At 40.4% G+C, this 12,517-nt stretch overlaps 1 protein-coding gene across 49 annotated transcripts in view; it reads right to left on the bottom strand.

Annotated features, from left to right (window-relative positions):
• The window catches only part of ATG10 (autophagy related 10), a 271,675-nt gene that overhangs the window by 129,424 nt on the left and 129,734 nt on the right, over window positions 1-12,517 (bottom strand). For 15 of the 49 annotated variants that reach the window (XR_016220372.1, XR_016220373.1, XR_016220371.1 and 12 more), the window contains one exon: window positions 1,415-1,505. The exons of 29 other annotated variants lie outside the window; for them this stretch is intronic. Coding sequence is in view for 11 of the 20 variants with exons in the window: in XM_089312938.1 (XP_089169064.1) it covers window positions 1,415-1,505 (91 nt within the window). In the remaining 9 variants the exon portion in view is untranslated. Of the gene's footprint in view, window positions 1-1,414; window positions 1,506-9,503; window positions 9,617-12,517 lie in introns of all 49 variants that reach the window. 5 more of the 49 variants (XR_016220382.1, XR_016220380.1, XR_016220381.1 and 2 more) reach the window with 2 other exon arrangements.

Raw genomic sequence — 12,517 nt, 5'->3', positions numbered from 1 at the left:
TACCTACGGGCAAGTGGGGTCATCCTGGCTTTCTTTTTAATGGCTTTACAAGAGAGTAGCATGGAGTAATGGCATATCTTGGTTGGAACTTTGCATTATAAAAAATATATAAGAATCATCTTCAAGCCAAAAGAAGAGGCTACCCCAAGCAAATAAAATTCTTAAATTCTATGCATAAATTTTATATACTCATTACTATTTTCCTTTTAAAAGAAATTGTTGTCTAAAGTAAGCTATATTTGCTGGCATCTCTGGGCACAGTGCCCAGTTCAGCTTCATTTTTTTCAGTTGTTGAGTTTTTCTGGGTATATTGTGACTGGTATTTTTAAATGATAGCTTAGCACAACTGCTTTATTTTTATGCACCTCCAACCCAGGATGATGACTGAGGCTAAACACTCTTCCTGCACAGTCCAGACAAGTACACTTGAAGTAAAGGATATGTAAAAATTAAACCCCAAAAAGCAATTTTCTTAATTAGCTTAGTTAGTAACGATTGTTCTCACATCAAGTGTATCTGATCAAGATAAAACAGGATTGGCTCCAATAAGAAAAAATAAATAAATAATAAAATTACAGAGTATTAAATCTTCCATCATACTCTCCTTTCAGTCTTTATTATATGGCTTCAAATTCTGCTCTCACCAAAATAACTTCTAAAATTTAAACAGTAATGTTATTGGTACCACTTTCTGCAAGCCTGCCAACATATTTTTAGCTGCTGGTTAGACTCAAACAAATCCATGGACTCTACAGAGAACAGGATCAGCAGACAGTAGACAGCCAATTTCTCATTCCTCTGTTCCCTTTCAATAGTGGTTTAGACTTGGCCTAGACCGCACCCCCCAGTCTCTATCTCCACCTTCTCATCGTGAAAAGTAGTCTTCCTAGGTGAAGGAAAACGTGTAGCATCCTGAAGAAGCTTATTACTTCACAGCTAAGTAAACGACCCATGAATCTACGTTTAGCTGTGAGTAGCCATATTACAGCATGAGTGAAGAGGGCACTGATGTCCTGTGCCACCTTCCTGGTGGCTCCTATGGGCAGGACAGAAGCCATCCACGAGCACCTCTGGAGTCCTGCAAGTCCCCTCCCCGCCCAGCTACAGTGCCTCTCGCACACAGCTCAGGAAATAACTCTACAAGAACCGGTGGCACGATCTCTTCAAGAACAAAGACTAAAATGCTCTAATCTAAACTCCTGACTCCACATTAGGGCTTCTGAATCTCATTTTAATGGGTGTAATTTTATTATTTCATTCATTTAACTAATCTTTTAAAGACTTAATATATACAAGCACAGTTTACAAATAAATGGAGGGTAACAAGTATGAATTTTCCAGCCAGAAATAACGAACCCTTTCAATCTACACTTGAACTCCCCACCCACACTCGGGCCACCTCCCTCTAAACCACCTTACTGTCACCAGGCCCAAATCTTGGCTGAGTCACAGTCATTTCAGGCCAAGTCCTCCGTGTTCTGCTCAGCCAACAAAGACTAAGACGTCTGGAAAAGAGAGTATAACATCAACAAAGTCTGTAAGATTGTTAGAGAAAGTGACTGGGGCTAATATAAACAAACAGAAAAAGTAAAAGCAAGGATTCTTCCTTAATCTCCTCTTCTGTCTATTACCAAAATCAATCTCTATCAAGAAATGAGGGAAAGCGCTATTACTCGACTCCCCTTCATCAAGTCACTTCCATCCTGCTCCAAGATTTGCCTAAATAAAAAATCTTAACTTTTTTCCTAGAGTTTTTCCCTGCCTCACTAGTCCTAAATATATTCTCAGTCTGTCTATTTTGTGACTTTGCTCAATGTATGTCGCACAGGCTGAGAAACAGCGGCTGATGCGACTCGGCACTACGGAGGTCTTAACTGGCACCGGGCCAAGAAGCATCACCCTGTCCAACTGGACTGCAAATGGGCCAAGGAGGCTTCTACAACACAGAACAACCAACAGGGAATCAGTAGGCTCAAGATTTTGTATATAACTGCAACAAGTCAGGCATTTTTGAAACAAAATCAATATTTCAACCCAAATTTTCTAATCATCTTGTGGGACAACAGTGCATTACAGAAGGGATCTACTGGGGCTGGCACTGTGGCATAGTGGGTAAAGCTGCTGCCTGCGGAGCCATAAGGGCGTCAGTTTGAGTCCCGGCTGCTCCATTTCTGATCCAGCTCTCGGCTGTGGCCTGGGAAAGTAGTGGAAGATGACCCAAGTGCTTGGGCCTCTGCACCCATGTGGGAGAACAGAAGAAGCTCCTGGCTCCTGGCTTCGGATCTGCCCAGCTCCAGCCATTGTGGCCACTCTGGGAGTGAACCAGCAGATAGAAGACCTCTCTCTATCTCTCTCTGCCTCTGCAACTTTGCCTTTCAAATAAATAAATAATTTTTTTATTTTATTATTTATCTTTTTTTGACAGGCAGAGTGGACAGTGAGAGTGAGAGAGAGAGAGAGAGAGAGAGAGAAAGGTCTTCCTTTTGCCGTTGGTTCACCCTCCAATGGCCCCCGCGGCTGGTGTGCTGCGGCCGGCGCATCACGCTGATCTGAAGCCAGGAGCCAGGTGCTTCTCCTGGTCTCCCATGGGGTGCAGGGCCCAAGCACTTGGGCCATAGCAGAGAGCTGGCCTGGAAGAAGGGCAACCAGGACAGAATCCGGAGCCCCAACCGGGACTAGAACCAGGGGTGCTGGCGCCACAGGTGGAAGATTAGCCTAGTGAGCCACGGCGCCAGCCATATAAATAAATAATTTTTTATTAAAAAAAACATATTTATTGACAGAGAAATCTGTCCACTCATAAGTGAGTAGTGGCCCATCCAATTTGTAAATTCAGAGCTACAAAGAGATCTTCATGGGTACACACACAGACACACACAATATGCAGTGGATGCCTGTAGCTACATAAGTCTTCAAGTGTTTCTATTTCCAAAGAAAGGTTTTTGTCCGTTTTGTCTGTTTTTTAAGTTCTCTCTTGCTGGTTGAATGCTATGGAACCTAGTCTATTGCTAAAATAATTTTGCTTTTCCAAAGAAAATCAGGAGAAAAAAAGCAAGATCGTGATCTTTATGGTTGTTTTAAAAAATCCATAGCAATTCAAAAAGCCTTACCAATCAAAGAATAGCAGCTTCCCCATTCTACCATACATGCTCGTATATGCACAAATTTATAATAATACCCTTACTCATTAAAAATCATTTAGGCTAGAAATTCATTTGTCTTTTAATTGCTTTAAGAGTGTTATCACAATTGAAAGGCAAAATTTATTCAAGTAAAAGGGGCAATGGACCATAAAAATTTGAAGAGAGAACAGTTTAGGACATACACTTCATCTAAAAGTAGAAACTTCTTTCCAAATTTTGGTGTCCTCTTGTAGTTAGCTCAGTCAGGCAATGATCCTAAAAGGGCTTTATAAACTGAATCACACTAGTAAAGAATCAATTTTATTTTAATTTAATGGACTTAAGGTAATAGAAAATCTCCACAATTTAATTTGTCTATCAATTAAAGATTCCAGACATAAACTTGAGGCAAAACACAGGATAGCAGACTATTTCAGGCATCCCTGGCCTTCCTAGGACTCTTCCAGGAGGTCAGAATTCCCAAATAGCCCATCCCAAGACAGGTTCTCCCTTCCCTTTGATGACAACACTGTTCCCTGACTTTCCTCCTAGCACCTTGGAGACCCTTCTCAGTTGCTTACCTGACTCGTCTTTCTCTATTTACCTCTTAAGTATCTGTATTCCCTGAGTTCTGTCATCAGCCACTCTCACAGCTCACTTGAATCCTATGAATCTCAACCATTCCTATGTAAGCAGCAGCGACTGACACAAGTATGGATCTCATAACAAAATCACCCCTCTGAAGTTCAGGCAGAGTCCTATCTCCACCTGACCCACGGCATCTCAGTTCCGTAAGTCCAAAATAGAATCTATCACCTTTTCACTGAACTAGTTCACCGCACGTATTTCATGTCTTAGTTGAAAGTATTAAGTTTCATCTAGAACAGTGCCTGATAGTTGATTAAAAATATACATATATTTTTAACAAAGAAAGAGACAGCACTCCTATCTACCAGTTCACTCCTCAAATGCCCACAACATCCAGGGCTGGGTCAAGGCTAAAGCCAGGAGTTGAATACTCAATCCAGGTCTCTGTTGTGGGTTGCAAGGATACAACTACTTGAGCCATCATTGTTGCCTACCAGGGTCCACATGAGCAGTAAGCTAGAACCAGGAGTCAGAGCTGGCTATTGAACCCCGGTACAAAAAAACACCATAACTGCTAAGCTAAATGCTCACCCCATCAATAAAAATTAATTGAATGAATAAAGCTTGTTACCTGGTCAACAACTATTAATTGAGTATATCAGTATAGCCAGACATATGTTAGAGGCTGGGGAACAGGGACATAAGCAAGGAAGCCTAAGTCTTTGCCCTCAGGAGTTCATCTTCATAGAGGAGACAGCCATTAAGTAAACAAATAATTACAAGTATAATTAACTTTTTCACCTTAATTATAAGTGTAATTGCAGAGAAAATATATCCTGTTCAGTCACCCTAACCAGAGAACTTGACAGTACATTCAATATTTTTTCTTTTTTTAAAAGATTTATTTATTTATTTGAAAGAGTTCTAGATAGAGACAACAGGGGAGACAGAGAAACAGAGAGAGGTCTTCCAGCCTCTGGTTCACTCCCCAAGTGGCTGCAACCGTCAGAGTTGAACCAGGCCAAAGCCAAGAGCTTCATCCGGGTCTCCCACATGGGAGACAGGAACCAAAACACGTGGGCTGTCTTCTGTGCTTTTCCTAGGCCATTAGCAGAGAGCTGGATTGGAAACAGAGCACCTGGGACATGAACTGGTGACCACATACAAAACCGGCATTGCAGGTGGTAGCTTTATCCACTATACCGCAATGCTGGCCCCATCTTCAATATTTTTCTTTCCCTCACTCTCAGTTTTCAAGTGTCTCCCAAATCTCATTGGTCCATTTCTGAAATCTTTCTAATCTACTTCTTCCTCTCCACCATTACTGTCTTGCTCCACTGGGACTTCATCTTCTCCTTGCTTTAGTGGATCTCCCTGACTGTACTATCTCCTCTTGGCAGCCTAGTCATGACACCGTTCTTTCCACAGTACAGATGTGATAGTATCACAAGTCTCCTGAACATCGTTTATGGGTCCCCTTTGACCTGAAGAATAAATCCCCAAATTCATGGTCATCATGGCTGTTATAGTCCAGCCTTCAATTGCCTTGTAAACCCCACTATGTTCCCTCTCGGTCCCCTGAATCTTGTCTGAGGCCATATCACACCTGCTTTCTCCCAGACCTTCCTTTCTAATACGGGTCTCTGAAAACTAAGATTGGCTGGAAGACACTGGAGTCAAGACTTGGATACAACTCTGGAGCCCGAGCCAGGTCATGTAAATGAAACCTGAAGCTGTAACGGGTCGAGCACAGGGGTGATTACAAGATGTAGTCAACTTTGAGAATGCAAATCGGTAACTCAAAGTCAAGTCAGCCATCTAACATGGGCCAGGTATCAGTCGTACCCAAAGAATAAAACGAGATAGGACAAAGATCAAGTACTGCAGGATAACAAAAGAAAAATGGAAAGCAGACAATGGGGAAAGTAAAGCAGAAATAACTTCGAAGTGGAGGTTAAAAGGCTCGTATGCATTTTTTTAAAACGTGGTTCTCACAATCACTAATATTAATATAATAGTAATTCTAGTCAACCCCTATTTATTCCTCAAGGTTTTCGTTCCATCCCCTAAGCCTTTCCCTATAATGTTGCCCATTCCTTTTCACAGGCTTCCCTCGTAACAACTGGCATACTCATTCCCAGCTACTCACTCGCATGCCTGTGTACCCAACTGACGCAGGAACAGCAACAGGGTAGGGGCTACATCTCACACTTTCTTTTTTTTTTCCTGACAGGCAGAGTGGACAGTGAGAGAGAGAGACAGAGAGAAAGGTCTTCCTTTTGCCGTTGGTTCACCCTCCAATGGCTGCTGCAGCCGGCGCGCTGCGGCCGGCGCACTGTGCTGATCTGATGGCAGGAGCCAGGTGCTTCTCCTGGTCTCCCATGGGGTGCAGGGCCCAAGCACCTGGGCCATCCTCCACTGCACTCCCTGGCCACAGCAGAGAGCTGGCCTGGAAGGGGGCAACCGGGACAGAATCCGGCGCCCCAACCGGGACTAGAACACGGTGTGCCGGCGCTGCAAGGCGGAGGATTAGCCTAGTGAGCCGCGGCGCCGGCTACATCTCACACTTATGCTTTATCCTCCATGGGAACACACAGTGAGTTTGTTACATGAATGAACCTATAAAATGAATTAACAAAGGAACCCAGTACTCCTGACTTAATGGTACCTAATAAGCACAAATATCTGTTATGAAACTTTGAGAGTGACTTTGGTAGACTGTTGCTTTTGACTGAGTACACAATGAGAAAATAATACTTTGCTTTGCTTTTGACTAAAAAAAATTCAGAAAAGGGACTCAAAAAGAAATACCCAAACAACCCAAGAAAGGTGCAAATGAATATAACCAGAAAAATTTCACAATGTCAACATAATGCTATTTAGTGTTTTTTTTTTTTTTTTTTTGCTTTTAAGTAGTTAGCTCCTAGTGGGTCAATGGTACAACAGAAATCCCACCTTGTAGTTCATTCACAAGTACTAACGGCTGATTGGCTGAAACGCCCTCCCTCATTTTCTGACATGAAGTATAAAATAGGGGCACTTGCCACAAACATGTAAAATGGATACCGTGTGACTGTTCATTTACTGATGCAAGAAATTCTTGCTTTACAACAGTCTTGAGACTACAAACCTAAGTATAATCACAGTTCCTAAATTTTTTCATAAGTGTTACTTTGTAAATTAAAAAAAATTTTTTTCTCTGCTCTAACCAATAATCAATTGCACTAAATAGTTTCATTACTTGAATAATCATAACTATTGTCTACCCATTTTCTCACAACCTTTTTTACAGCATACATAACCAAAATTCTATAATCTACATGGCAGTAATTTTATACCAATTATCCTTTGGAAATGCAATATGTATTTCATAAAGTGCAGAAATAGACAGAATTAGCAGATGACCTCAACATCCCCTTTTAGGTAAAACTTCCACATTATTATAATTATTTCATATTGAACAAACAGAGGAAATCGGGCATAGCAGACCATGTATTTGACAATGAAGAATGTCAGTCCGGCTATATGCCACGTCAGCTAACTGTCCTTCAAATATGCAGCTCTCCCAGTAAGAACTAGCAGTCACCACCCTCAACTTTTCTACACACATCGTGCCCTCCACCTGGTCCCACCTTGTACCCATTCCAGATTTCTTAGGAGTTAGGCTTTGTTTCTTCTGCTCCTCTTGAATATGCTACTGCTATCTCTCCTCAGGTTTCCCTCCCAAACTACAGCTGCCCCATGCGGCCTTACCACACAAGAAATATGCAAGATAATTCATCAAACGTCATGGAATAATGAGGCTTAGAACCACACATCTAACGTATGATACAGTATGACGTCTTAGAAAATCAACAGAATTTAGATCCTAATTCTGCCATTAAATGGCTGAGTAAATGAACTTGTACAGATGGCTGGACTGTAATACTTTTGAGTTCTCTCAGCTCAGTAACATTCACTATGAAAACTTTCCATTACAAATAAAACTATAAAACCAGTATAACAAATCCCACATGCCCATCAGCCAACTCAAAAACTATGAGTACTGACTCATCCATGCCCCTGCCTGTACGTTTTTTACTAAAGCAAACCCTGGGTATCATATTATTTTATCTGAAAACTTCACTCTTGTATTTTAATAATAAATATAAAATAATCATACAAATAATACATAAACCCATTGCCAGCATCATACCTAACAAAATTAACACTAATTCAATTAAACCACCTAGTAATTCATCCATGTTCAAACTTCCAATACTGTCTCAAAAATGCCTTTTACGTTTTTCATGATTGGTTTTTTCTAAACAGGATCCAGTAATATCTCAAATTCTATGACATTTCTTATCTAATAAAACCAGATAAAGTTAATTTTCTTTTTTTAAAGATTTATTTATTTATTTGAAAGGCAGTGCGAAGGTGGGGAGTGGAAAGACTGTGTGTTTCTATCTGCTGGTTCACTCTCTAAATGGCTGCAACCGTCAGGGCTGGGCCAGGTGGAAGCCAGGAGCCCAGAATTCCCACATGGGTTTCACATGCCCAGGCAAGTGGGTCGGCTTCTGTTGCTTTCCCAGACGCATCAGCAGGAAGCTAAATGGGAAGCGGAGCAGCCAGGACTTTAACTGATGCTGCAATATGGGATTCCAGCTTCACAAACAGCTGCTTAACCCACGGTACCATCATGCTGGCCCCTAGAAATTTAATTTTCTGAGTTAATACTCTGAACACAAATCTCTAAAACTGTGGCTTTCAATATAATAATCACTAGTCATATACAGATGTTTAAATTAAAATTTGAGGGGCCAGCATTTGTGGCATTGTAGGTAAAACAGCCATCTGTGATGCGAGTATCTCATATGGGCACCAGTTTATTTCATGGCTGCTCCACTTCGGACCTAGCTTCCTACTAATGGCCTATGAAAACAGCTAGGATGATCCAAGTGCTTGGGCTCCTGCCACCTATGTGGGAAACCATGATATGAAGCTCCTGGCTCCTGGCTTCAGCCTGGCCGGGCCCAACCCTGGCTGCAGTACCCATTTGGGAAGTGAACAGTAGATGCAAGATCTCTCTCTCTCTCTCTCTCTCTCTGTCTCTCTCTTTCTCTTTAAGTCTGATTTTCAAATAAATAAAAAATTTTGAAAATTATATTTTAAATTAATTAAAAATTAAATTACATTAAAAGTTCAGTTTCCCAGTCATGCAAGTCACATTTCAAGTGCTTAAAAGTTACATGTTGCTGGTGGCTACCACACTTGTCTGCAAAAATACAGAGTACTTCTCCCTGATATGAGTCAATGAATGGCTGCAGAAAATTCCACTGGCTGATGCTGTTCTAGGTTCTGAGATGAAACTGACTTTTGCACCCGTCACACTTTCTCACTCTGCATAGATCTGAGGAAACAAGTCTCACTGCAAAGGTGCGGGATCGCTGGGGACCCTCCAGGGTCATCCAAGACCAACCAGACCATTCTGGTCCTTGGGCGAGTCTCTCTCCCTAATAGGGCTGATTGACAGGCCACAGCCTACGAAAATACTCTGCTTCCAAAGTTTATTTGTAAACTATTTTGACCTTAAAATAACTTTATCCAGTTCTCAGGCTACCCTTAAAATTCCAGTTACCTCAGAATTCAGCTGAAATTTTATACAGTGAGCGGTGGAAAAAGACTAGCATTGCCATTTTGGGCTACCTTGGAACCAGATGATTATGCACAGTGAACACAAAGTGTCCCCAGGAGTAAAGAGGAAAAAAGAGTGTCAGTGGAGACATTTCTGGTCTCCTTTCCTTTCTCTACCTCCACCACGGCAGAAGGTCAGCAGCAAGAAGATCAGAGAACTGGAGGACGTTTCTCATGCTCCAGGGGCCTCTTGCAGTCTGAGGAAAGAGCCAAACATGCATACGGGATATCTGCAAGGGAGTCATTATGAACAGAAATCACACAGTCTAGTAAAGATAATTCCTTACAACTTACTACAACTTAGTGCCGTAGAGACCTTGCCTAACTGTTTCTCCAATGTCACACAGTCTCACACACACACAAAAAATTGTCATATGTAGCATTGATGCAGGTCTTTTGAACCTTAACAAATAAATAAAAAAAGAGAGAATAAAAATTTACTAGGTTTCACTATTTTTTAAATTACGCATGGCCAAAAAAAACCATAAATAAGATTAAAATACAAAAATAGTAAAAATATTTGTAACACACTCAATAAAATATTAGCATCCTCTGTAAAATCTCCTGAACCAGTTAGAAGTGAGTCCCTTAAGAGAAAAATGGACAAACAAGGATGAGCAAGTCATAAAAGAGAAAATGAAAATGGCTAAATCAACAAGAAAATTGAACAGCTGAATGATAATCCAAGAAATACAAGTAAAAAAAAGAGAGAGATCAATCTGCCTATCACAACAAATAAAAAGGAGAAAATCAATTTTAACTGGTAATTTCTGGAAGTCATTATTACTGGAAGTCTGCAACAGGGAACACAGCTGTTGGCACCTGTTAGGTAGAAGTGGCCTCTTTCCTGGCCTCAAGAGGGAAGGCACACAATGCACTGTACATAAGCCCTTATCCCTCTGAAAATGCAAACTACATCACATACTACACAATACCCTTCCCAAAATCGTGGAGAATTTTATTAAGGAATGGGCATGAAACACTGAAAGATCTGACTTTTATGGAATGCTACTTTATTATATTTCACATGAAGTCATTTTAAAGCATTTGCAGTCTGTAGTCTGCATCTTCTCTGCATTGCTTCTTAGCATTGACTCATTAAGTATTCTCCATCTGATTCAAGGCAAAATATGCTTCTGATCAAATATGCACTCACATGCTCTTTGGCAAGCTAGAAACCAAATGAGAAAAATCATAAATCTGGTACTAAATGTTCTGAAGGAATGGTATATGCTATACCTTCCTATCAGAGAAGCACACATATGGATTGCAAGATGTCAACAAACTGTGCCTGTGACTTTTCTCACTCCCGATTAAAAAAATCATAGAAAGATCAATAAAATAAGCCATATTACTATATCTGGATTAATAAATTACAAACCTAGCTCCTTACTTCTCAAATGGAAATCATTCAAAAACACTTTGAAAGACACTCAAGATGTACTTGGAATGTACATTTTAATAACTATATCTGCATGAAAGTTAAAAATAAATATATCTGATATCCCAACGCTGGTACCAATTTTGATGTCATTAATCACTTACACAATATGGTTCTCCAAACAAAGTCTGCTACTGGGCTATGAAATCATTTTATCACTTCGAGTATGCTCCTTGATTAAAAATATTCTGTACTTTCTCTACTTAAATGAACATAAGTGATCAATTATTACTACCCTTTAATCATACATGCAAAGTTCACTTTTATGCCACAGTTGTGTCATTTCACATTTGAACCATTTTTACACGTTCTTAATGATCACAGCATTAGCATCTAATAAATCACATACACAGTAAACAAAATCCTTTGCAATTCATAGGAATCATGGTCTAAAAATGCAATTCCGTATATGACCATTTAGTAAGATTAACAACAATAGAATTTCACAAAATGAGATGTAGACATGCAATTATGTTATAAAAGAATAAATGTTTCTATTCAAATAACAAAATGCATTAATCAAAATTCTAGGCATAAGACCAAATATCATAAATTAATTACTAAGAAGAAAAAAATCTGAAAATGTACCATCTTCAAGTATCTCTACAGAAGATTCTAAACCCCCTCAAATATACTTTATAAAATAAATTTTAATGCACATTCATTTTGAAAAATGCACTTTTTTTTTTGTTTTTTTTTGTTTTGGTTTTTTTGACAGGCAGAGTTAGAGAGAGAGAGAGAAAGGTCTTCCTTTGCCGTTGGTTCACCTCCCAAATGGCCGCTACAGCCAGTGCACCGCAGCTGGTGCACTGAGCTGATCTGAAGCCAGGAGCCAGGAGCCTCCTCCTGGTCTCCCATGGGGGTGGAGGGCCCAAGGACTGGGGCCATCTTCCACTGCACTCTTGGGCCACAGCAGAGAGCTGGACTGGAAGAGGAGCAACCGGGACAGAATCCGGCGCCCCAACCAGGACTAGAACCCGGGGTGCCAGCACCGCAGGTGGAGGATTAGCCTAGTGAGCCGCGGCGCAGGCCTGCCATTGTTTTTTAATAAATATTTCTTTCGGGGTCACTGCATGCAAAGTTCTGGGCTATGTACCAGGAGTACAGAAAGATGTAATGACAATAGAAAGATGGATGAGCCATCTTTGGTAGACTTAAACAGGAAACAATCTAACAGCAAGGATAAGACCTACACATCCCAAACCACAGAATTTAATAACCTGAAGAGATGTTCACGTTTCCTTAGTTCAATATCTGTACTTATAAGAAATTCTGTGTTCAAAACAGAAAAATTTCTTTCTGATTTCTCAAAAGTCCACCTTTAAGCCAACATTAAATGATTAGGATTTTGCTTGACTTTTTCCACTTGGAAAATGCCTCGGCATAACCTTGACCACTCATCTTCTGTATTAATGGTTTTCTCCTGAACAAAGCACACATACACACACACCAATATCTGTCAGCTATCATATGATGCATATACTTGACCTGTTGCAACCTGTCCTTTTGCCTTCACATTTTGTGGGGATTTCCCCCTTTTCTGGTGTTTTTCCCTTTTTGAAGCAGAAAAATCCATATATCACTCTCTCATGGTTTTATCTTGAGGCCACTGGTAGAAAGATTAGAGTATCACTAGTGTTTCCATCCAGTAGTTGTATGACTTCATTGACAAGTTTGACTATTCAGTTCA

This window comes from Oryctolagus cuniculus, chromosome 14, assembly GCF_051225735.1.
Source record: "Oryctolagus cuniculus isolate XC-2025 breed Fujian yellow rabbit chromosome 14, ASM5122573v1, whole genome shotgun sequence".
Taxonomy (NCBI): Eukaryota; Metazoa; Chordata; class Mammalia; order Lagomorpha; family Leporidae; genus Oryctolagus; species Oryctolagus cuniculus.
This window is presented reverse-complemented; position numbering and strand designations above follow the sequence as displayed.